The sequence below is a fragment of the Cervus canadensis genome, chromosome 5 (assembly GCF_019320065.1).
Source record: "Cervus canadensis isolate Bull #8, Minnesota chromosome 5, ASM1932006v1, whole genome shotgun sequence".
Taxonomy (NCBI): domain Eukaryota; kingdom Metazoa; phylum Chordata; class Mammalia; order Artiodactyla; family Cervidae; genus Cervus; species Cervus canadensis.
Genome location: NC_057390.1, coordinates 20,925,708 through 20,952,683, shown reverse-complemented (window position 1 = coordinate 20,952,683; position 26,976 = coordinate 20,925,708). Strand labels below are relative to the sequence as shown.

At 38.7% G+C, this 26,976-nt stretch overlaps 1 protein-coding gene across 3 annotated transcripts in view; it reads left to right on the top strand.

Annotated features, from left to right (window-relative positions):
• Window positions 1-26,976, top strand: part of CDKL4 (cyclin dependent kinase like 4) — a 53,753-nt gene continuing 26,777 nt past the window's right edge. The window contains exons 1-5 of one of the 3 annotated variants that reach the window (XM_043468391.1): window positions 1-217; window positions 1,000-1,086; window positions 13,327-13,431; window positions 13,777-14,000; window positions 17,226-17,347. In XM_043468391.1, coding sequence (XP_043324326.1) covers window positions 13,833-14,000; window positions 17,226-17,347 — 290 coding nt within the window. In that variant the 5' untranslated portion in view covers window positions 1-217; window positions 1,000-1,086; window positions 13,327-13,431; window positions 13,777-13,832. The remainder of the gene's footprint in view (window positions 218-999; window positions 1,087-13,326; window positions 13,432-13,776; window positions 14,001-17,225; window positions 17,348-26,976) is intronic. The other 2 variants (XM_043468390.1, XM_043468392.1) reach the window with 2 other exon arrangements.

Genomic DNA, 26,976 nt, shown 5'->3' with positions numbered 1-26,976 from the left:
GGGCTGGCCCACAGGCGACCCACCGAGACGCTGAACCCAGGCCGCGGGTCTCCCTGCGGCGGACGCCGGGGGAGCCCGCTCCGGAAGCCGCCCTGCCCCGCGCGGCCTGAGCGTCCGGTTGCCCGGGAGACGCCGCGCCGCCTGCGCACAGCGCCCGGCGCCGGAGTCGCTGCGCGGGGGCCGCTAGAGGCTGCGTCGCAGTCGCCTGGTCCGAGCCGTAAGTGCGGCGGTCGGGAGGCGGGAGGGTCGGTGCGGGGGGCGATGGAGAGAGAACGGGGTCTGGATGGAGGCTCCCAGAGAAGGGGAGCGGGGCAGCCTTCCCGATTGGGCTCCTCGGAGGGACAGGCAGGGATGGGCGAGGGGCCAGAGGTGACGGGTGGCGCCGGCCGACTGCACGACCCAGCCGGCGCGGCAGCGGAGCGGCTGTGCCTGGGGAGATCGACCCCTGGCGTGGCCGGGAAGCTGGACCGTCGTTAAATGGCTGGTCCAGACTAGTTTAGAAGCTTGGAAATCGAGTGGATTATGCCAGACTTTCAGATCTGTTATGTGTTCACGTGAAATGTGAGGCTTTTAAACAAAGTTCGTTTCTTGGATTATGTGAATGATGTGGTCTTTGGTTTTCTGGGGTGCTCTTAGTTAATCCTGTTGTACTGTCATGAAGACAGATTTTTAAACGGGTGTGTGTACTTTTGAAGTTCTGCAATTTGGTATGATGTTTATAAGACAGATGGAGAATGGTTTTATAGCCCATTTTTCTGGTCAGTTTTATTAAATATAAATACATGTTTGTTGCATTGGAAATAATAACAGCGTAGCGGACTGTGACTTTTAGCCTGTAGAATCTGTAACTTGTCTGTCCTGGTCTTGAAAGGGTCTCCTTACTCCCCTATTCGTAATGCCATGATTTACATGTTTCCTATAAACTTTTAGATTAGGAAATTAACATGTTTTTTCACCCCATTTCCTCTCCTTTTCTTAGTTTTGTTTTCCTTTTTTCAGTATTTTCTTTAAAGGCTGGCTTGAACCCTCGTGACCTGCCTTGTGGTACAATCATGGAAAATAATCTGCCTCCAAGTGTTTTCTCAGGTTGTATTTGCATCCTTTTGCAAATCCTCAAGACTGAGGAAGTTAAATAGAACATTTTCAAAGAATTTAATGATCTGCTCAAGTATCTACCTGTTTGTCTCATATTCACCAGCCAGCCCAAGTCTATACCTGTTTTTGCCTTTGTACACAGAACTTCATTAACTTTAATAGTCAAACATTTGGTACCTTAGCCAAGAAGTACATAGGTTCAGATTGAAGGTGACTAATGACTGAAAAATATTCTCTGTCAGTTGCTTCTATTCACTGCAAATAACTGTCTCACTGTTTAATATTGATTTCCTGCCCAGGTACTATCTTAACAACCAATATGTATTACTGCTTTTGTTTAAAGCAGAAAGGCACATATTTAGTGGAAAGGTTAGCAAATAAAATTACCATATGACTGCAACAGACAGGTTGAACACCTACTGTGTGCCAGACAATGCACAAACAGAGTACCTCAAGTCTAGTAAATAATGTGTAAAGGAGTGGGGAAGTTGTTAACTCAGGATGTGTGGAGAGAAAGGGCTTGCCTTTGGGGATCAGGGAAATGATAAGTAGAAAAGGCATTTGAGTTGAACTGCAGAAGATGAAAGGGTTTGGGGAGTCAAACCTTCCAGGCAGCGGTTAGTGTAAGACTTAGACTTGACAGTGTTTGGGGAAAAATCTGAGAAGCCCTGGGGAGAAGGTACATCGGGACCAGTGTTGAAAGGACTGTAAATGTCATACTACAGTTTGAACTTTATTCTGTGACAGTAGAAGCCATAGCCATTTTTGAGAAAGGACGATATCTGATTATATTGATGTTTGAGAAAGATGTTTTGCTGTCATTGAACTAGATAGGCATAAAAAAAGTGAGTTGACACTATAGTCCCCCAGTATATAGGTTTCTAAAATAGCTCTATTTTGATATAATAATTTCAAACCTGAAAACATAGTACAATAAACTCCTATACATTTATATCCTTTAAGTGTTTACATTTTGCTCTATTTTTTATTGCTTTCTTTCTGTGTGTGTGTGTGTGTGTATATATATGCATATTAATTTTTCTGTACTGTTTGAGAGTACAATGTAGACATCATATTCCTTTAAACAGTTCAATGTATCTTTCCTAAGAACTGGGACATTATCTTATATAACCTCAGTAAAGATTACCAAAATCAGGAAATCTGATAGCTGACCCACAATCAATATTTTGGTTTCACCAGATATCCCAGGATGATTCTTTATAGTTACATTTTTCCTCATTCCAGAACCAAATTCCAGATCACACATCACATTTCATTTTTTGCTTCTCTTTATTCTCCTTCACTCTGGAACAGTACTTTGACCTTTGCCTGTCATGACCTTGATATTTTAAGAACACAAGCCAGTTATTTGTAGAATGGTCTTCAGTTTGTCTTTGTCTACTATTCCCTCATAATTGTATTCAGGTTTCCATTTTTTGGCATAAGTATCACAGAGGAGATCCTGTGTCCTCAGTGGCTCATATGACTCTCCTAGAAATTTCATGTAAATGGAATCCTGTGTGTTCCTTGTGTGTGTGGCTTTTCTCACATGGCATTGTTTTCTTTTTTTTTTAATGTTTAACACGTTATAGCATGTATCAGTACTTTGTTCCTTTCTATTTTGTTTTTAATTTTTATTGTACTGTAATTGATTTACAGTATTGTGTTCGTTTCTTTGTTCTTTTTTATTACTGGTATTTTGAATTGAATGAAATGAATGGTATTTCATTGCGTGGATACTCATTCATCAATTGATGGGCATTGGTTTGCTTTCAGTTTAGGACTCCTATGAGTAATGATACTATAAATATTTTGGAAATTCGCTGGTGGTTCAGTGGTTAGGAATTAGTGCTTTCACTGCCGGGACCAGGTCCATCCCTGGACCCAGCCACGAGGCACATCCTTTTAATTTCTTTTACTTGACTTATTGCACTGATGAGAACTTTCAAAACAATGTTAAGTAGTGGTGGTGAAAGCAGACATCTTTTTCTCAGTCTTAGGAGAGAAAGATTAAGCATGATGCTAACTGTAGGTTTTTCACAGATGTCCTGTAGGGAATTCCCTTCTAATACAGTTTGTTGAGATTTTTATTGTGAATGGATGTTGGACTTTTGTCATACCTACTGAGATGCTCACGTCCTTTGTTTGTCATATTAATATGATGTTTTACATTACTAATTTTCAGATATTAAAGTAACTTTACATTCCTGAGATAAATCCTTTGTTGTCATGGCATACATCCATCTTATATGTTTCTACTAATTTTGTTGAGGATTCTTCTATCTATGAGAATAACGATGTATAGTTTTCTTGTGATTTCTTTTTCTGACTTTGTATCAAGGTTAATTTTGGTCTTACAGAAGCGGCTGGGAAATGTTCTTTCCTCAATATTTTAGAACAATTTGTTAAGAGTTGATATTAATTCTTCTCAATGTTTGGTAGAGTTCATCTATGAAGCCAGCTGAGCCTGGACTTTTCTTTGTAGGTAGATTTTTAATTACCAATTCAGTGTCTGTTTTTTAAGGATGTAATCAAATTTTCTATTTTTCCTTGAGTTAGTTTGATATTTTGTCTTTTTAAGCATTTGGTCAACCAAGGTGTCTAATGTGGTTGCCTGAAGTTGTTCATAATATTCTCTTTTAATCTTCTTCTGTAGGGTGGTTCTGATTTTGGTAATTTTTCTTTGTTTTTTTTTAGTCCATCTAGATAAAAGTCCATTAATTTTATTGATCTTTTTAAAGAGCCAGCTTTTTGTTTTATTGATTTTTTTGTGATTGTTTTTCTGATGAAGAGTTGGTCAGTGAGCATGTTGCTATTCCCTTGTATGTGAATCATTTTCCGTCACAGTTTTTGAGATGATCTCTTCATCTTTGGTTTCCAGAAGTTTGATTGTGATTTATCTAAGTGTGGCTGTCTTCATGTTTATCCTACTTGGGGATTTATCAAGCTTCTTGAATCTGTAGTTAGTGTTTTCCATTACCTTTAGAAAGGTTTTGGCCATTATTTCTTCAAATGTAATTTTCTACCCCTTTGTCTCACTCTCTCTTTCTGAGAAATCTCATTACCTGTATATTGGTACTGTTGATTTTTGTTCCAGAGGTGTCTTGAGACTCTGTTCATTAAGGCTTTTGTCCCTCTTTCCAACTGGTCATTTTTTATTAACCTGTTATTAAATTTACTGCTTCTGTCTTCTGCCATCTCAAATCTGCTACTGAATCCATCTGGTGAATTTTTCATTTTAATTATATCTTTTGACCCTAAAATTCCCATTTGGTTCTTTTTTATGCTTTTCATTTTTCTGTGGAGATTCCCTGTTTATCTGAGTCATTGTTGTCATATTCTCCTTTCATTATTTAAATTACTTGAACATATTTATAATAGCTGATTTTGAAGTCTTTGTCAGCAAAATCCACCCGCTCAGCATTATTTTTATTGACTTTTTCCCTGAGTATAGGTCACAGTTTCCCTTTTCTCAGCACGCTGCATATTTTTTTTTTTTATTGAAAACTAGACATTTTAGATAAATATTATCCAGAAATTCTGGGTTCTGATTTTCTCCCCTGGGTTTTTGTTGTTTTTTTAAATGGGTGGATTTTTGTTTTTGCATTCTGCCCGTATTCCAGAGTCCATCTCCCAGATTTGTGGCTGCTAATGTTTCTACTCAGTGTGTTAGTTTTTTAGCCTGGCTTTCTAGAAGTCACCACTGTCTTGCAGAACTTAGTGGTCACCAATAATTTGGGCAGTGCTGGTACTCAAACATCTCTAGCCATAAGTCTTTCACCTCTTCTAGGAGATCAGTATGTGGGTTGGAGAGAGGGATTCAAAATTCAATCAGTCCTCCAACCTACCAAGCTTTAACTTTTTTTTAAGACCTTCTTCGGTCTTCCCCGTGCATGCCAATAGTTTCCAAGTTAGCCTGAGATGTGTGGAAAGCTAATCTAGCCCCTCTATGGTTCTCTCATTTTTTAGGATCTTCCCATAAATTCCTGGCCCGCATGGGAACCGAATTTTCAGGCTTGAAAAACTGTTTTCTCTCCCATTTGTTTCGTATCAGTTCATAAGAATTTCCCTGACATTGTTGTCACAGGTTTTCATCATCTGAGGTATATCAAAGTCATCCCCTCGGGAGCAAGGCTGCTGGGTCATGGCCCGTCCACACTGGTCTTATTACTGCCCTCATTGAACTGGGGGGCAGGGGTAAGAGGAGGAAATGATGGACGCCTCAGGCAAGAAGCCATAGACCCCCACTGTTCTTTTTTTTTTTTTACCCCCACTGTTCTTAAGTAGACTTCTAGCAGCTTATCGTAAATAAATACTTCCCCATTTGCTTTATGCTTTTACTCAGTTTCCAGATCCTTAAAATTGTTGTATTTTTGTTTTTGTTTCTTGGACAATTTTGCTTAGTCTTATACTTGTGTTTTCGGAAGAAAATTTGCCAATCTCTTTACCCCACCATAGTCAAAGTCTGACCTCTTGTGCTTTTCTGTGGGATTTTTAAAAAAAACAAAAAAGCTTCCTCTATTTCCTATACTTAAACCAGTCTAGATTCTCAGTCCCTAATTGGACAAATTTTGGTAAACTCTGTCTTTTGAGGAAATTATCCATTTCATCCAAGTTTTCACACTCATTTGCATAAATGCCTACAAAGTAGTCTCATGATCTTTTAAAACTTCTTCTGTTTTGATGGTTATTCCCTCTTGTGATTTCTTATTTTGCATATTGTTGTTTCTCCTTTTTTCCTTCATTAAGTTAGGTAATGATTTGTCTATTTTAAATTTTTCAAGGAACCAGGATTTAGGTTTATTAATTAGATCTACTGTTTTTTGTTCTCTGATTTATTAATTTCTATTTCAGTTTATTAATTTGTTTCCCCTTTTGTGCTTTACTTTGGCTCATTTTGTATTTCCTTTTCTATATTTTAAGTTTTTGAACTTAATTTGTTAATTTTTAGCCTTTTATCTTTTTTCCATATGTTTGTTTTGATCTCTGGCTTTTCTTCTCTTTACTGCTTTATGACAGGGTACTTCAACCGTGTTATTATTTTAGATCAGATAGTTGTTTATCATGGGGGTCTGTCCTGCACCTTGAGGAATGTTTAGCAGCATTCCTGATCTCTGCATACTCATAAAAATATGTCTTTAAATGTATCTACCACTACTTTAAATGTATCTTCTAGATTTTGATATGTTGTATTTCATAATCTTTTTTAAAAAATTTTATTAGTTTAGTTTGTGTTTCCATCTTTACCCAAGAGGTATTTAATAGAGGTCTTTTTCATTTCTAGGTAGAAGATCTTTTTTTATTTTATGTTTTTAAAATTTTGTTCCAATTTCTTGTTTGATATTTTATGACCAGAATGTTATTTATAATATTTCTACTTTTGAGATTTCCTGATGCTTTCTTTGTGACTTAATATAGTGACTGACGCTGAAGCTGAAGATCCAATACTTTGGCCACCTGATGAGAAGAGCCAACTCATTGGAAAATAACCTGATGCTGGGAAAGATTGAGGGCAGGAGAAGGGGGCGACAGAGGATGAGATGGTTGGATGGTATCATTGACTCAATGGACATGAGTTTGAGCAAACTCCGGGAGATAGTGAAGGACAGGGGAGCCTGGGCGTGCTGCAGTCCATGGGGTCGCAAAGAGTCAGACACGCCTGAGCAACTGAACAAAGACAACAGTTTTTGTGACTATTCCCTGTGTGCTTGATAAGAAGGTCTATTCCATATTATCAGAGTATAAAATTCAATTTATATCTCTCCTCTAGGCTCACTTTACTGGTTACGTTGTTTGGATCTTCTGCATAGATACATATTTTTTGTTCACTTGCCTTGTCTTTTACTGAGTGATGTATTTAAGTCTGTCATCATTAATTTGTTTCTATACATGTCTCCTTGCGTGCCCTAGAGTTTCTGCTTTACAACAGTAATTGCTGTGTTATTTGAGACTATTATAGCTACATTATGAATTTTTGCTCTTAGCATTAAAAACTGCTCCCTTTTGTCATATATAATACTTTTTTTAGCTTTAATTTCTTTGTCTGATACCAAGATTACAAATTCCTTTCTTATTGTTTCCATTTGTCCAGTATACCTTTGCCTGTCTTTTCATTTTTAACCTTTCTGAATGACTTTATTTTAGGTTTGTCTCTTGCATATAGCTTATAACTGAATCTTGTTTTGTAAACCATACTGAAAATTTTTCTCATTTAATAAACGACTTAAGCCCATTCAAATTTATTGATACAACTTATTTTTGTTTCTATTCTGCCATGTTGTTTTCAGTTCAGTTCAGTTCAGTCGCTCAGTCGTGTCCAACTCTTTGTGACCCCATGAATTGCAGCACGCCAGGCCTCCCTGTCCATCACCAACTCCCGGAGTCTACCCAAACCCATGTCCATCGAGTCGGTGGTGCCATCCAACCATCTCATCCTCTGTCGTCCCCTTCTCCTCCTGCCCCCAATCCCTCCCAGCATCAGGGTCTTTTCCGATGAATCAGCTCTTCGCATGAGGTGGCCAGAGTATTGGAGTTTCAGCTTCAACATCAGTCCTTCCAATGAACACCCAGGACTGATCTCCTTTAGGATGGACTGGTTGGATCTCCTTGCAGTCCAAGGGGACTCTCAAGTCTTCTCCAATACCACAGTTCAAAAGCATCAAGTCTTTGGTGCTCAGCTTTCTTCACCGTCCAACTCTCACATCCATACATATATTGTTTTATGTTATGATGTACAGAATGTAAAATTCTCTGTCTCTCTATGTATTGTGTTAGATTTTTTTTTTCCAATTTCTTTTGGTATTTTGGAAAGCTTACATTTTTGTTTCAGTAGTTACCTTTAGACTAATGCTTTTTTTTTTTTTTTTGGCGGAGCTGCGCAGTTTGTAGGATTTTAGTTCCTGGACAGGAAGTGAAACCGCAGTAAAAGCACCAAGTCCTAACCACCAGACTGCCAGAGAATTCCCTAGACTAATACTTTTTTAAAAAAAACTTCTCATAGTCCTTGTTTTCTTATTTAACCTTTTGTTCTCTGATTTGTCCAGTTTTTTTTATAATTTTATTTATTTATTTTTTATGTATTTATTTTTGGCTGTGCTGGGTCTTTGTTACTGTGTGGGCTTTTCTCTAGTTGTGACAAGAGGGGGCTACTCTTCATTGCAGCGCGTGGACTTCTCCCTGCAGTGGTTTTTCTCGCTGCAGAGTATGGGCTCTAGGGCGTGAGGGTAGCAGTGGTTGCAGCTCATGGGCTTAGGAGTTGTGGTTCCTGGACTCCGGAGCACAGGCCCTATAGCTGTGGCGTACGGGCTTAGCTGCTCCTCGGCATGTGGGACCTGCCCAGACCAGGGATCAGACTTGTGTCTCCTACACTGGCAGGCGGATTCTTTACCACCAAGTCCCTAGGGAAGCCCCCAGTTGTTTTTTTTTTGTTTTTTCTTCATATATTTTTTTTTATTCCTACCTGTTCAGTTATCCATGAACTTATTCTGCTTCCCTTTTCCCCCATTCTTTTAACAAATTTTTAGCTGCATTACTTCCTACATTATCAAACCTTGTAACATCTACAAGTTGTTTTACTTATATATTATTCTTCCACTTTTGTACCTCCCTTTCTTTCAGTCTTTGAATCCTTTAAATGTATACGAAGTCTTTGAATACACTGAATACATTAAATGTTCACTATAAATCCTTTCGCTGAAGTTTTCCCAGTCACCTCTTGGTTGGGTGAAAGTTATCCTCTCAGATTTTTTGAGAAGAGCTCATGAATATAACATTACTGGAATTCTTGCTTGTTTTACACTGCTTATCTATTACCTTGAAGGTCAGCTTGGCCGAGTTGAAATCCTTGGTTTTCAGTTTCTTCCCTTGAATTTCTTCAGAATGCTGCTACACTCTCACTTTGTGCTGTATGTTGCTCTTGATAAGTTTGATGCCCCTCTAGTTCTCTTAGACTGAAGTTATTTAGTCTTTATAACTGGAGGCTATGAGAATATTTTATCTTAATAGTTTTATTCAAATATGTTGGTTGTTTTGAATTAGTTAGCCAATTACCTGATGGGCCCTTTCAGTATGTATATTCAGATCTTATTTCCAGAAGTTTTTCTTGGTTTATAGTTCAAATATTGGTTCTATTCCATTATCTTGTTTTCTTTCTTAAGGAACTCTGGTTATACTTTTGTTGTATCTTCTTTGTCTATCTTCCATTCCAGCTGCTGTCTCTCTAATCTCTCTTCCTTCTCTTCCCCTCATTTTTAGCCTCTTAACTGCTAGTCTGCCTTTGTTTAATTCCCCTTCTTAAATTTTTATTTCTGTTCTCCCGTTGGCATCTTGTTATTTAGTCTGTATTTCTGAGATCATTTTTCTTTCTCTTCTGTCTCTTTCCTGAGTTAAATCAACTATCATTTTATTTTTTTTTATCAACATTGTTTGTGTGTTAGTCACTCAGTCGTGTCATACTCTTTGCAACTCATGGACTGTAGCTGACCAGACTCCTCTGTCCATGGGATTCTCAAGACAAGAATATTGGAGTGGGTAGCCATTCCCTTCTCAGGGGATCTCTCCATCCCAGGGATCAAACCCAGGTCTCCCACATAGCAAGCAAGTTCTTCACTGCTGAGCAATCTAAAGTGGTTCTTTCTATCTCCAAATCATTGTTAAAGGAAATTTAAATCAGATATTGTGTTAGTTTTCTTCTGCTTCATGGTTAGGTTTTTTGGAAAGTTCTTTTGTTTTTTTATTTTTTCAGTTGCTCTGCTTCAAAGACCTCAATTCCCCAACCAGGGGTTGAACCCAGGCCACATCAGTGAAAGCTCTGAATCCTAACCACTGGACGGCCAGGGAATGCCCTCAACCTATTTTTTATTCCTTTATCACTCTTCCAGTGGAGAAGGAAATGGGAACCCACTCCAGTATTCTTGCCTGGAAAATCCCATGGACCGAGGAGCCTGGCAGGCTATATAGCCCATGGGGTCACCAAGAGTCAGACACAGCTTAAGCAGCTTAGCATGCACTATTCCAGGGAACTCCCTGGAATGATTTTTATCAGCTGAGATGTTTTCTTCTCATTTCTGTTCTCTTCTACTAATAACTTTGTGTGGAGATTCCTTTTTTCTGTTGTATTTCTTGGGCAGGTTTAGGCTTACAGTAATTGGCAGCCATCCTTGTTCAAGGAACCCTGCCATGTCACTGTGTGAAGCGCAGTGTCTCCAATGGACTGCGCTTTCTTTTCTCAGTGGTGGAGGAAGGCTGACATATCCTTCCATTTTAGAGTTCCCTTTTGTCTTGCAGAATTGCAGATTTATCCTCTTGTTTCTTTTTCCCTTCACTTACCTAGTCTCCAACAAAGACTGAATAAGTCTCTCCCTTTCCTGTTACCCCTGTCTTCCCCAAGAGTAGGACATGTTGACTGAGGCCTCCTGGATACCCTTGTACTTTTAAGTCTGCTCCCTGTAGTGAATGCTCAGATCTGCCAGGACACTCTCAGTACTTTTTGCACTTGTAATGTGTTTTTCTCTTCTGAGGAGTGATGCCAAGTCTATCTTAGGCCCTTCTTTTACTCTTCTCTCTTCTTTATAGTTTTTCCAGAACTTATCCCACTCCCATCTTTGCTCTCTGCAAGGGCTTAAAAGAGCAGCTAAAGAGGTATCTCTTCCAGAATTGGGTGTTCACCTTTCTATTTAAGTTTGGACTCCCCTGTGTCCTTATAATGTTGAGGGTATTGGATTTATGTGGTTTTTTTGCTTTGGTTGACTTCTGTAGCTTTGTGAGAGAGATTCCATTTAAGCTGCTGCCCCTCTCCTTGGCTGCCTCAGTTTTCACTATGCGTATCTTGACAAGCCATTTAGGAACCGTGTGGAGCAGGTTTGGGAACTTTGGGTAAGGGTAGAGGATTAGAAAGAAGACATTTGATTTAGAATGTATTGATTTTGAGATGTTTCTGTCCATTCATGTAGAGATGTTCATCAAACAGTGAGATATCTGATCTGAACGTCATGTCAGAGATAGGAATTATCGCTTCTATAAGCTCTGGTGGAGTCCTGGCAAGCTGGAGTTACAGCCATAAATTCCTTTATGGAATGCCTGCCTTGTTCTAACTCCTACCTATGTACTCAGATTCATCTCCTATGAACATATAAGGGCTTTGGAAAACAGGTAATATGGGGGTGTTACTCAGTTCAGTTCAGTCGCTCAGTTGTGTCCGACTCTTTGCGACCCCATGGACTGCAGCCTGCCAGGCCTCCCTGTCCAACACCAGCTCCCGGAGCTTACTCAAACTCACATCCATCAAGTCAGTGATGTTACTAGTAAAGTACTATTGTCTGGTGCTTTATATTATCATATTCAGCAGTTTGAGTGATATAACAGAGATCTAGATGATATTCTGAGCAATCAGTCTTTGCTGCTGAACCTGTTGAAAGAAAAGGAAAATCACAGATCAGTAGATCAGATCACCTCCTTGATGGAAACAAAATAACACTAAATAGACTAAACTATTATAGACTAAAACACTAAAATAGACTAAAACTTCATAATTTTTTTTGTCATATTCAAAATTTCCCTCAGTAACCATAATGCTCATTAAGTGGGTTAAATTCATAAATCTTCAACGTTCTATGCCAATAACTTTCTAAAGCAACTGCCGTTTCTCCTGTCCTCTTCCCAATCACCCTTTACTTGGCTGGTGATGGTAGTTTAGTTGCTAAGTCATGTCTGACTCTTGCGACCTCATGGACTGTAGCCCACCAGGCTTCTCTGTCCATGGAATTCTCCAGGAAGGAATTTTGGACTGGGTTGCCATTTTATTCTCCAGGGGAATCTTCCGACTCAGGGATCAAACCCATGTTTCCTGCATTGCAGGCAGATTCTTTACTACTGAATCACCAGGGAAGCCCTTTACTTGGCTACAGAAAGACAGATGTATGCATGCTTATACCTAAATGCCTTAAAGATAATAATATCTATTTAAAAATTTTTTCATATTTGTTTTATTGATTATTTATTTGGCTGTGCTCAGTTGCAGCATGTGGAATCTTTGATCTTTGTTGACGCATGCGGGATTTTTTTTAGTTGCAACATGCAGGATCTTTAGTTGTGGCATGCAAACTCTTAGTTGCAACATGTGGAATCTAGTTCCCTGAACAAGGATTGAACCCAGGCTCCCTGCATTGGGAGCGAGAAATCTTAGCTACTGGACCACCAGGGAAGTCTCAATAATCCCTGTATTTAAATACAGTGTAATTAACAGAGTTTTCAGACTATAACCTGTGATGGATTTTCCATGTGTTACTTGAGTGTGTGCTTTTCTTCCTTTTATAAGAGAAAATAAAATCAAAAACAACAACAAAGAAATGGCATTTGTAAAAGCACAAATTTTTAAAAGGTAGTACTCTTTTACTTCTTAAATACTTTTCCCAGTTGTGTATTTTTATGGTTGCAAGCAAGAGTAGATGATTTCTTTCTCCACTGAGATATCTTTAGATGGAAAAGACAATAATAGTAAAGTGAAGTAAAAAAAAAAAAGTGTAAGAATTTTTTTAAGTGATTGGCTCTTTCACTTGACATTTTATTAATCTGAATACCTGGATAAAGTGGTTCTTCAAATTGTGCATTCTTTTGAATTCACCAAGAGGCAGTGTAGTGTTGTGATTCAGATTGGGGTCTCTGGAAGCCTACTGCCTAAGTCCTCATTCCATGCCACCTTTACTGTGCCGGCTTTCTTATATGTATAATTGAATAAAAATAACACCTACTTCATAAAAATTTGTGCAGATGATATGTAATTTGCATGGAACAATGTTATTTAATTGCTAACTATTACTGTGAGATTATATCAACAAGATTCTGGGGTGGGATTTTTGGGACTAGAATTTGTGTATCTTTAGTATTTATTTATTATTATTATTTTATTTATTTATTATGTATGTATTTAATTATGTTGGCTTCATGTATGACTTAACGTGTCAACCAGTTAGCACAAAATTGATGGATGTATGATGCAAGACAGAAAAAGCTAGTATTTTCATAGAAGACTGTATGGATATGAAAGCATTCGTGAAGAATTAAAGCTGCCTTAATTTTTGTGCTTTTTTGTTATTTTCCTTAGGATCTAAGAATTTAAGGATCCATTCCTTCATATATAGAAAAGCTAGGGGCAATAGATGATACTCTAGGAAGATTTTGTTCTTGTTTTTAATGGCCACTTTGTTCAGCAGCCTTCTCTCTTCTCTCCACCAGGTGGCAGTCGAGCACTTTGTATCCATACCATGTCCTGGTCCCACCCTTTCTAGTCTGCGGTATTGACCTGGAATAGGACCAGAGAGATAAACACCGTACACCAGAGTATGCAGTGTTCCTTCAGCTGGGTTTTACAGCATCATATTTTAAACATTTTATTGAGGATAATGACCACAAGAGATTGGATAAGATTCCTTCCCACAAATTCTTTTAGTTCCACTGAAGTACATACAAAATCGTGATGAGAAACATATGTGTAATCTTTGCAGTAGCTGGAATAACTACATAGGACTTAACTGAATTAACAAAACAATCTCCAGATATTTTTTAGTGTATTTAAGGTTAAATGGAAATAAACCTTTGGCATCCAAGGCAAATTAGTTTTAGCTGGTAAACTGTGAGAGCCCTGTCCTTGGTAAAGTGGTTAAACCAAACCATCTTATTTTCCAGGTGCAACACTGAGCTGCAAGTCAATCAGTACAGAAATTTAAATCACTTCAACACCAATGGAGAAGTATGAAAAATTAGCTAAGATTGGGGAGGGATCTTATGGCGTTGTATTCAAATGCAGAAACAAAATCTCGGGACAAGTGGTAGCTATTAAAAAATTTGTGGAATCCGAAGATGATCCTGTCGTTAAGAAAATAGCTCTAAGAGAAATACGCATGTTAAAGGTAGGTTAACTTCCTCTATACATCTATAATATACATCTATACATCTATAATATCATACATCCATAATATCACAGTACTGGACCAAACAGGTATGCCAAAATTACAAAGAATTTTTAAGTGATTTTTTTTTTCTGTTGGACTTAAATTTCTCTGTATCAGCAACTCTGTAAATATATCATCACTTTGGGCTTTGGCCACTCTAATATTTAAGTGATATTATGAGTACAGTTAGAGATTGTTCAAATTTTGATTGTTAAAAATTTGTTCAGGTTGGTAAATATTCAGTGTCCTGAGTCCTCTCATCTGCAGTGTTTATCCTCCCCTTCAGCCTTGACCTTTCCTCCCAACCCCCGCCCAAGTCCTTCTCCACATAAACCAGCGACTAAAAGGGCTTTTTGTGGTACTGTGGGACCCACGGGGCTGTGTCAGAGTGCCTATAGTCATCGATCTGGTTTGGGCCCACCTGAGCTCCACTGAGTCTTAGATACATTGACTATCACCCTCAGCTATGTATACACACTTTACACAAAGTCTTTACGTTGCTTTTACTCTGATAGGATTTAATATGTAAGAGTCACAAGTTCTCGATGCACATTTTTTCTTTTTAAAAATCTTACAAGTTTAGAGCCGTAAGAGAACTTAGAGATGCTTCTCATGCGACACCCTGATTTTATAGGGGAGGAAACTGAGGCAAAGGGCAGTGCAGCAGAATCCCGAGGACCTTGTCGGAATGCAGATTCTGAGTCCAGGTCTGGGGTCAGCCTGACATTCCGTGTTTCTAACAAACTCCCTGGTGGCACAGATGCTGCTCGTCTGCGGACCACACTTTGAGTAACAAAACTGTGATTTCCTCAGGAACACACAGCTAGCCTTTACTTTTTGGCATGTGTCACCTGTTTATAGGAAAACCCCAGAAATCCAGTTTTTAAAGGGAGATAAATCTCCCTTCCCTTTAAAAATATTTGTAGCAGGTTTCCTCAACTAAAAAGTCTTAGCATTTTGTTTAAAATATGACTTGATATGCACAGAGTTTTCAAGAGCACATCCACCATGGTTTTAACCAGCTCCCTGTTACCCCGTGGCCAGCAGAGTGCTGAGCAGACGTCGCAGATGAACTGGGTGTGTCCGAACCGGGCAATGGGTTGTTTCCTAATAGGAAAGCTTTTTGTGCACCCGCTCCCACCAACCCTTCAGATACAGTTAATGCTCAGGTAGCACCTCCTGGGTTACAAGTGTCCAATTTGAGGGTGCACTTGAGGGTAAAAAATAGCCAGATTCCAACTCACTTTGGTCTCCGGTGATGGCTCTCTGATGGTAAAGAATCTCCCGGCAATGCAAGAGACCTGGGTTCAATCCCTGGGTTGGGAAGATCCCCTGGAGAAGGGAATGGCTATCCACTCCAGTATTCTTGCCTGGAGAATCCCATGGACAAAGGAGCCTGGCAGGCTACCAGTCCCTGGGGTCACACAAAGTCAGACACCACTGAGCGACTACGCACAATGGCTCTCAGAAGGCGCGCCTCTCCTGTCTGGTGTGTTTCATCCACCTGCGCCCGAAGAGATCCCTTCCGTGATAAACCTACCTTACTTTCCTCACGTACTCCTGCTATTTAAATTTCCTTTGATTTCCTCCTCCTCACTACCTGGTTTTCTTTACATAAGTCACTGTTTTCTGATCTAAGTTCATTTGATTTGCAAAGAGGATATAAATTGCCAATCTACTCAAAGATAGAGCTGAAAGCCTTGCCAGCACATCTAACTGCAGTATCTGTGCACCCCTGACTCTCAAGAGAGACTGTTTGGCTCCCGGTCTGCAGTTTTTGCCTTAGCATGAAGCATCTGGCTTACCTGTGTGGCCTGTTCCCCCCACTGTTTGCCTTCCTGCTCTTTTAGGTGGTGGAGCACATAGGAAACAAGTTGATGCGGTGCTCTGGGTGTGTAGTTAATGTGTAATGCGTTCCCTTTCCCCACACTCTTGAGCAGCAGGCACATAGTCAGTCACAGGGTGATACTTTTTGTTCTGGGTTTTGTTTTTTTTTTTTTGGTTGGTTGATTTTTTTTTTTTTTTTTTGATTAAGCCATGCTTACAGATAAGAGAGAGTATACTGTACAAGTTGCCGTATTTTAAGCCTCTCTACTGGGCCTGCAAAATATTTGTTGAGTTTCTACGACATACAAAATACTACGTATCTTTCTGAGTAAATGGTGTCTAGAGTTTGGAAAGTTAATTTGTCTACTGTACTGGGAAAACAACAGGAAGATGACTCAAAAGTAGGAGTGATCAGATGTCCTGGTTTATAGCTTCTGTCCCTGTGTTCAGTGTGGTTAGCATCCCTTTTTGTCTGGCTAGCATTTTCTTTCAAAAGTGTACTGGTTCATGTGTGAAATTACACAGTCACCTTACCTACAGGCAGACTGACCACATGTGCCGATTTGCCTGGGACAGTCCTGGTTTACACTCATTACCCTGGTTGGATGACAAATTATGTAGTTACTTTAGTGATATTATCTTACTTAATCGGGGTTTTTCCTTTGATTTGCGACATTGTGAAATGCTTGTGAAAGGCGGCCTTGTGAAATGCTTCAGTCTGGGAATTGAATTTAACTCATTAAACATCTCAGAGTAAGACAGAACGAGAAAATCAAAGAAGAGAGCTGAAACTGTGATAGATTTAGACACAGACTAACCCTAGGGATTCCTAGAATATGCAGTTATTTCAGATTCAAGGGTTGAGATCTAGCCTTTCTGAGCACCAACACTGAAATCCAGGCTGGATTTAAATGCAGTTGTTTACATTAAATCTATGACAGTATAAAAGCTAAATGGGTATTGATGATTTTTATAGTCTTTTACTCAATAATTCCATTACCATTCTATATTCAGATCATCTTACAACTTGTATATTTAGAAATTTCCACTTAATTCATAAAGCATTTTTAATTTTAGTGCTTATATTTTAAGTTGTACTTTGCTATCTTCAGAGAGATTCAAGCAGCTTAGTTACCCTTTACTATGGGGTATGTTAGATAAATTCTTTCTTCCAACTTTGAGATTCTTTGGTACTTACTAAGAGTAGTTTCTCTTTTGAGTAACTGTAATAATTTCTCGGCAAGAAATGCAAAGAGAATGATTAGCAAAGCCTTTGGCTCTTTAAATTGTAAGGGGTCTGGGAGAAACTATTACAAGAAATGAATCACCAACCTTTGTATTTCAATTCCTTTGCAGCAATTAAAACATCCAAATCTTGTGAACCTCATTGAAGTGTTCAGGAGAAAAAGGAAAATGCATTTAGTCTTTGAATACTGTGATCACACACTTTTAAATGAGCTGGAAAGAAACCCAAATGGGTAAGTAATCTAGAACACTGAAGTTCTGCTGGCTGGTTCCCAGTTTCATTGTATGTGGGATTCAGTTCAGTTCAATTCAGTGACTCAGTCATGTCCGACTCTTTGTGACCTCATGGACTGCAGCACGCCAGGCTTCCCTGTCCATCACCAACTCCCGGAGCTTACTCAAACTCATGTCCATTGAGTCAGTGATGCCATCCATCTCATCCTCCGTCATCCCCTTCTCCTCCCTCCCTCAATCTTTCCCAGCATCAGGGTCTTTTCAAATGAGTCAGTTCTTCACATCAGGTGGCCAAAGAATTGGAGTTTCAGCTTCAGCATCATTCCTTCCAATGAATATTCAGGACTGATTTCCTTTAGGATTGTCTGGTTGGATCTCTTGCAGTCCAAGGGACTCTCAAGAGTCTTCTCCAACACCACAGTTCAAACGTATCAATTCTTTGGCGCTCAGCTTTCTTTATAGCCCAACTCTCACATCCATACATGACTACTAGAAAAACCATAGCTTTGACTAGGCAGACCTTTGTTGGTGAAGTAATGTCTCTGCTTTTTAATATGTTGTCTAGGTTGGTCATAGCTTTTATTCCAAGGAGCAAGTGTCTTTTAATTTCATGGCTGTAGTCATCATTTGCAGTGATTTTGGAGCCCAAAAAAATAAAGTCAGCCACTGTTTCCATTGTTCCCCCATCTATTTGCCATGAAGTGATGGGACCAGATGCCATGATCTTAGTTTTTTGAATGTTGAATTTTAAGCTGGGTTTTTCACTCTTCTGTTTCACCCTCATCAATAGCCTCTTTAGTTCCTCTCCGCTTTCTGCCATAGGGGTGGTGTCATCTGCATATCTGAGGTTATTGATATTTCTCCCAGCAATCTTGATTCCAGGTTGAGCTTTATCCAGCCCATCGTTTTGCATGTTGTCCTCTGCATTTAAGTTAAATAAGCAGGGTGACAATATACAGTCTTGACGTACTCCTTTCCTGATTTTGAACCAGTCTGTTGTTCCATGTCCAGTTCTAGCTGTTGCTTCCTGACCTGCATACAGATTTCTCAGGAGGCAGGTCAGGTGGTCAGGTATTCCCATCTCTTGAAGAATTTTCCACAGTTTATTGTGATCCACACAGTCAAAGGCTTTGGCATAGTCAATAAAGCAGAAGTAGATGTTTTTCTGGAACTCTTCTGCTCTTTCAATGATCCAAGGGATGTTGGCAATTTCTGGTTCCTCTGCCTTTTCTAAATCCAGCTTGAATGTCTGGAAGTTCACAGTTCACATACTGTTGAAGCCTGGCTTGGAGAACTTTGAGCATTACTTTACTAGCGTCTGAGATGAGTGCAGTTGTGTGGTAGTTTGAGCAATTTTTGGCATTGCCTTTCTTTGAGATTAGAATGAAAACTGACCTTTTCCAGTCCTGTGGCCTCTGCTGAGTTTTCCAAATTTGCTGGCATATTGAGTGCAGAACTTTCACAGCATCATCTTTTAGGATTTGAAATAGCTCAACTGGAATTCCATCACCTCCACTAGCTTTGTTCATAGTGATGCTTCCTAAGGCCCACTTGACTTTGCATTCCAGGATGTCTGGCTCTAGGTGAGTGATCACACCATTGTGATTATCTGGGTCATTAAGACCTTTTTTGTACAGTTTTCTGTGTATTCTTGCCACCTCTTCTTAATATCTTATGCTTCTGTTAGTTCCATACCATTTCTGTCCTTTATTGAGCCCATCTTTGCATGAAATGTTCCCTTGGTGTCTCTTAATTTTTTTGAAGAGATCGCTAGTCTTTCTCATTCTATTATTTTCCTCTATTTCTTTGCACTGATCACTGAGGAAGTCTTTTTTATTGCTATTCTTTGGCACTCTGCATTCATATGGGTATATCTTTCCTTTTCCCCTTTGCCTTTTGCTTCTCTTCTTTTCTCAATTATTTGTAAGGCCTCCTCAGACAACCATTTTGCCTTTTTCCATTTCTTTTTCTTGGGGATGGTCTTGATCCCTGTCTCCTGTACAATGTCACAAACCTCCATCCATAGTTCTTCAGGCACTCTATCAGCTCTAATCTCTTGAATCTATTTGTCACTTCCACTGTATAATCATAAGAAATTTGATGTAGGTTATATCTGAATGGTCTAGTGGTTTTCCCTACTTTTTTCAATTTAAGTCTGAATTTGGCAATAACGAATTCATGATCTGAGCCACAGTAAGCTCCTGGTCTTGTTTTTGCTGACTGTATAGAGCTTCTCCATCTTTGGCTGCAAAGAATATAATCAATCTGATTTCTGTATTGACCATCTGGTGATGTCCATGTGTAGAGTCTTTTCTTGTGTTGTTGGAAGAGAGTGTTTGCTATGACTACTGCATTCTCTTGGCAAAACTCAATTAGCCTTTGCCCTGCTTCATTCCATACCCCAAGGCCAAATTTGCCTATTACTCCAGATAGCTCTTGACTTCCTACTTTTGCATTCCAGTCCCCTATAATGAAAAGTACATCTTTTTTGGATGTTAGTTCTCAAAGGTCTTGTAGGTCTTCATAGAACTGTTCAACTTCAGCTTCTTCAGTATTACTGGTCGGGGCATAGGCTTGGATTACTGTGATAGTGAATGGTTTGCCTTGGAAACGAACAGAGATCATTCTGTCATTTTTGAGATTGCCTCCAAGTACTGCATTTCAGACTCTTTTGTTGACTATGATGGCTACTCCATTTCTTCTAAGGGATTCTTGCCCACAGTAGTAGATATAATGGTCATCTGAGTTAAATTCACCCATTCCGGTCCATTTTAGTTTGCTGATTCCTAAAATGTCGCTTTTTTTCACTCTTGCCACCTGTTGACCACTTCCAATTTGCCTTGATTCATGGACCTAACATTCCAGGTTCCTATGCAGTACTGCTCTTTATAGCATCAGACTTTACTTCCGTCACCAGTCACACACACAACTGGGTGTTGTTTTTGCTTTGGCTCCGTCTCTTCATTCTTTCTGAAATTATTTCTCCACTGATCTACAGTAGCATATTGGGCACCTACCAGCCGGGGGAGTTCATCTTTCAGCGTCCTATCTTTTTGCTTTTTCATACTGTTCATGGGGTTCTCAAGGCAAGAATACTGAAGTGTGGGATTAACGATGGCAAATTTCAGATCTAAGCCCCCTTCTACCCAAATGCATCTGCTGACTCCTTCTCCCAAATCTCAGGATGTGCTCAAAGGGCAAATGAATATTAACCAAAGGTAATATTAACCTAGAGTAAATATAATGTATAGTATTTAATAGACAAAATACTACAAATATAAATCACAGTGTATTTCAAAGCTAAATTATATGTTGGATTGTCCGAATTCAAGGAATGAACCATAGTTCTTTCATATAATTCACTAAAGGAGAAAAAATAGATATTTGATAAAATTTGAAAAGGCAGTTGATAAATTCAACATCTTCTCCTGGTTATTTGGAGGAGAAAAACCTTAGCAAACTAGAATTAAAATACTTTCTTTATACACACACACACACATACAGACACACAACTTCTCCAAATTGACTGCAAATTGTATATTCAATGATAAAACACTAGAGAAGCCATCATTAAAGTGAGAAATAAAACATGAGAACTCTAGCCAGCATACGTACTAAGAAAAACAAATCGGATTTAAAACTTTGGAAAACAAGATAAAATTTCCATTATTTGCATGATATTATTGTAGTCTAACAGAATTACCTAGAGTTACTAAAACAAATGGAATTCAGTTTATAAATAGATAGATAGATAGACTCAGCTATATATATATATATATTTTCACAAGTATGTGTGTATATATATATGTACATATATATGTGTGTATGTACAGCACTCTAAATTCTGTACACAAAAAGTAATGGCTTTTGTATCAATCAGTACTTTAGAAAATCTAATGGAAAAGGATCCCATTTAAATGTCAACAACAAAAATGTTTAGAAATAAAGATACAAAAGAAATGTTAAAACTCTGCCTAAAAACAATTACAAAACTGAGATACATAAAGGATTTTATTTAAATGAACATATATTTCTGGATGAAAGTATTCACTATTATGTTTTGGCTTCCTTCCTGATTTATTTATTGCATAAAAATTTAATCAGAATGCCAGTGGTTTTTTTTCTTTTCCTTTTTAAATTTATTTATTTTTTAATTGAAGGATAATTGCTTTACAGAATTTTGTTATTTTCTGTCAAACCTCAACCTGAGTCAGCCATCGGTTTTTGTTTTTAATTTGAGAAAGTTCAACTAAACCAAGAAATTTTTTAAAAGAAAAAATGCAACTTCAACTGCCAAATAATGCCATATTAGTTTTAGAGAGCCCCTTTGACAAAAAGTATGTAAACAAAACTAAAAAAGAAGTGGCAAATTGGGTAAATCTTTGCAGATAAAGAATTAATATCATTTCATACCTACATATGTAGATTTTGCTAATCAAATTTCTAAAAAGATTAACACCCAATTAAAACATATATTCATTCAGAAAAATTGAGTGAACTCCTACTGTTGTTCTCGGCTGGCTGCTGAGGGTTTCTTAGTGAACAGAATATGTGAAAAAAGCTGCCTAATGTGAAAAAGCAAATCATAAAATAAAAAGGGGGAAATGACCAATATGCCTATAAAAACATGTTTATCCTCGCTATTAAAGATAGAAATTTAAATTTTAAAATAAGGTATACCAGTTTTCACATATCAAATTGGCAAATATTTTTCAAAAATCAATGTACCCAGTATTGTTAAAGTCAAATCCAGCACTCACATTCACAGCTAGAGAATGTAATTAAGAGGGCCATTTGCTATATACATGAAAATCTTTTAAAAGGTTTTCTTCTGCTAAGAAATTCCATTTAGAGAAATTTATGGTAAGAAAATAATCAAACAGGTACAAAATTTATACATAAAAATGGTCAACACATCATTATGTACAAAAAAAAGAGTAGGGGACTGATCTAATTTTCCCATAGTAAAGATCTGGTTAAATGCAGTTTGATATATCCATACAGTGTGACCGTATGTGTTAAGCACATTAAAAAGCAATCTGTAGAATAGTTGACGTCCTGGAGAAATGTTCATGAAATGGTATGTGAAAAAATGAGGCTGAAAAGTAGAATGTTCAGTGTAATTAAAAATTGTTTTGAATTATCACAATATTTTAGTGAATACATGTATTTTACTTTTTGTTCTTGTTCATTGGCTCAGTCATGTCCGACTCTTTGCAACCCCATGGACTGCAGCACGCCAGGCTTCCCTGTCCTTCATTACCTCCCAGAGTTTGCTCAAATTCGTGTCCACTGAGTCAATGATGCCATCCAACCATCTCATCCTCTGTTTCCCCCTTCTTCTCCTGCCCTCAATCTTTCCCAGCATCAGGATCTTTTCCAATGAATTGGTTCTTCACATCAGGTGGCCAACATTGGAGCTTCAGCTTTAGCATCAGTCCTTCTAATGTGTATTCAGGGTTAATTTCCTTTAGGATTGACTGATTTGATCTCTTTGCTCTCCAAGGGACTCTCAAAAGTCTTCTCCAGCACCACAATTCAGAAGGATCAGTTCTCTGGCACTCAGCCTTCTTTATGGTCCAAATCTCACATCCATACATGACTACTGGAAAAATATAGTATTGATTATATGGACCTTTGTCAGCAAAGTGATGTCTCTGCCTTTTAATACACTGTCTAGGTTTGTCAAGCTTTTCTTGCAAGGAGGAAGCGTCTTTTAATTTTATGACTGCAGTCACTGTTCACAGTGATTCTGGAGCCCAAGAAAATAAAATCTGTCACTGTTTCCATTTTTTCCCCATCTATTTGCCATGAAGTGATGGGACCATATGCCATGATCTTAGTTTTTTGAATGTTGAGTTTTCAGCTGGGTTTTTCACTCTTCTGTTTCACCCTCATCAAGAGCCTCTTTAGTTCCTCTTCGCTTTCTGCCATTAGGGTGGTGTCATCTGCATATCTGAGGTTATTGATATTTCTCCCAGCAATCTTGATTCCAGGTTAAGCTTTATCCAGTCCATCATTTTGCATGTTGTCCTCTGCATATAAGTTAAATGAGCAGGGTGACAATATACAGCCTTGACGTACTCTTCCCAATTTTGAACCAGTCTGTTGTTCCATGTCCAGTTCTAGCTGTTGCTTCCTGACCTGCATACAGATTTCTCAGGCGGCAGATAAGGTGGTCAGGTATTCCCATCTCTTGAAGAATTTTCCACAGTTTGTTGTGATCCATACAGTCAAAGGCTTTAGTGTAGTTCATAAAGCAGAAGTAGGTGTTTTTCTGGAATTCCCTTGCTTTTTCTATGATCTAGTAGATGTTGGCAATTTCTGGTTCCTCTGCCTTTTCTAAATCCAACTGGTACATCTGTAAGTTCTTGGTTTATGTACTGTTGAAGCCTAACTTGAAGTGTATTTTAGCATTATATATTGCTAGCATGGTTAATGAGTTCAGTTGTGCGGTAGTTTGAACATTCTTTGGCATTGCCCTTCTTTGGGATTAGAAAGAAAACTGACCTTTTCCAGTCCTGGGCCACTGCTGAGTTTTCCAAAATTGCTGGCATACTGAGTGCAGCCCTTTCACAGCGTCATCTTTCAGGATTTGGAATAGCTCAACTGGAATTCCATCACCTCCTCTAGCTTTGTTCGTCATAATGCTTCTTAAGGCCCACTTGACTTCACTCCAGGATATCTGGCTCTAGGTGAATGACCACACCATCATGATTATCTAGGTCATTAAGACCTTTTTTGTGTAGTCCTTCTGTGTATTCTTACCACCTCTTCTCAATATCTTCTGCTTCTGTTAGGTCCGTACCATTTCTGTCCATTATTGTGCCCATCTTTGCATGAAATGTTCCCTTGGTATCTCTAATTTTCTAATTTTACCTTTAAAATAGAAATTAATTTGAGAGACTTGCCTGGTGATCCTGTGATTAAGACCCTCTGCTTCCAATGCAGAGGGTATGGGTTCCATCCCTGGTTGGGGAACTAAGATCCCACATGCCTCAAGGCATGACCAAAAAAAAATTTTTCTTAATAATTTAAAAAATGGTTAAAGGAATGAATTAATTCATATTTCAACTTTATTTTGAGCTAAATAGGGTTTTGTATGTTGGCTTTAGAGGACAGATTTGTTGTTTAATTTAAATATAAGTTAATTTATAAATTAATATACATTTTCATAAAGTTAGACATGGTTGCTTAACATCATGCATTGTTCAAGGCCCTGAAAATAAAACCTATAATACATTCAGTCCATGTACCAGTTTAATTGAACTGAACATATCTTTCTTCCTTCTGTGAAAGGAAGGAAGTCTGCTGCCTGTAGGACTTAGCTTATGCTGTTCCTTTTGACTTTGTCCTCTTTCCCTATCTGTATCATAATCTCTAAAATGTGAATTCCTAGATATTCTGACTATCTCTGAGATTCCTGTATCTGAATGGTATTGCTTCCCTCCTTTGAATATCCGTGAACTTTTGTCTTCATCCCTGTTCTAGTACTTGGTACTTAGTACCTTACAGGTTTTTAAGCACATCCCCTCTCCCCTTTGAGTGCAGAACTCATATCTAATTCATCCTAATAGCCTCCTTAGTGTGCAGCATGCTTTGATTCATTCATTCACTTCAGAAATATTTTACTGAACACTTCTGCTGGTGCAGAGGCTAGAAAGATATAATGGCACAATCCTGTGCTCAAGAAGCTTAAAATCTAATGAAGAAACCAATACTCAAACTGGCCATTTCAAATGATAGTGAAGATTGAGTTACCAACAGTGCTTTGGATACATGAAAAGAACAGCTCCAGCATCTGTTGGTCCCAGAGAATCGGGGAAGTTTCTGCCCAGAAGGATGCATTTGGGCTGAGACTTTGAAAAGGGGAAGAACTGGCCGGGTGGGCGATCTTGGTGGAATGCACAGATAGAAGAAAAAACAAGGCATATTTGAGTAACTCATTTGTCTTGTATGTATTTAGCAACCACGAGGATCTCTGAACTACCCTGCTTTCCTTTGGAAAGTGTATTTGGTGTATTTAGTGTGAGGAGGGCATGGTAACCCACTCCAGTATTCTTGCCTGGAGAGTCCCCATGGACAGAGGAGCCTGGTGGGCTACAGGTCACAGGGTTGCAAAGAATCAGACACCACTGGGCGACTAAGCGCAGCAGAGTGGTTTTACTGGTGTATTTAGCAGCGCCAGTGTATGCGGTGTGCCTTGGGTCAGCCCTAAGGCTTGGATCTACATGAAGGAATGCAAACAGGAACAATGCAGGATACACCACTGTTTCTATGAAATACTGGCTACTTCCAGATAACTATGATTAATTTAAAATATTTGTCTGCTTTCACTCCCTTCCCAGAATCTACAACAGTCAAAAGAGTATAAACCCAATGAATAGCAAACAGAGGCAAACAACTCAACAGCATACATCCCAAGCCTACTGGACCACTGTTTGTTCAGTAGTAAGTTGTATCCGATGGTTTGCAACCCCGTGGACTGCAGCACGCCAGGCTTCCCTGTCCCGGAGCTCGCGCAAACTCTTATAGGCAGTGATGCCATCCAACCGTCTCATCCTCTGTCCCCCCTTCTCCTCCCACCCTCAGTCTTTCCCAGCATCAGGGTCTTTTTCAGTGAGTCGGCTCTTTGTATCAGGTGGTCAGAGTATTGGAGCTTCAGCTTCATTGTTTATCAGGGTAAATTCACAGTTTGAAGAAATAACTGGTGTGTAGATGTAAGATGATCAAGGTAATGGATGTTTGGGATGAACTGTGAGATGGTGAGATTGTCTAGAGACTTGGAGACTAAATTATATCACAAAGAAGAGCTAATTTAACACTGAAGTAAGATGGTGAAAATGTACTGCTGCCCCTGCCAAATGAAAGCATCTGGTTTCCTCTACTTTTTTAATAGAGGGAAAAGCATTTGTTAGATCAATAGCTGCAGAGTCAGCCCTGAGACTGTGCTTGATTTGCTTCAGTTAAGAAGCTACATGTACCAACACAATATTGTCAAGCAATTATCCTCCAATTAAAAATAAATAAATTAGAAAAAGTGGGGTGGGAGGGAGGCTCAAGAGGGAGGGGACATACGTATACCTATGGCTGATTCAAGTTGATATATGGAAGAAACTACATGTATGTAAAGCAACTGCAACTAGTGTCATCTGATTAAATTTGAAATAATATATTCCCATTCTCTAAAATCCTTCTCTGTTCAAAATAGGTCCAGTAGGTAAAGTAGTTGGCAATGTGATAGAAATTACCACCTACCAACAGGAAAGATTTCCCTTCCCTGTCATTGCACTATACATAGTGGAACAGTCCTACCATCAAGAAATTTAAAATCTAATGAAGAATTAGATATATAAGGGAACAATTAATTATAAACAGTCTTATAAAACTACTGCTCTGCACTTCTGGCTGGCAACAGCACATCATGTACATCTGTAAATAAGGTTTCAATTTCTTTTTTTTAAATTCATCTTTACCCAGGTGTGATGGACATATAAAAGAATTAATTTCTTTCTCAGTAAACTGATCATAGGTAATTTCCTGTAAAGCTATGGGTGTGGGTTGGTGGAGGGGCGGCAGTGAGTCATGAGCACTGAGAAATGCTCTAGCCAGAAGAGCAGCAGCATCG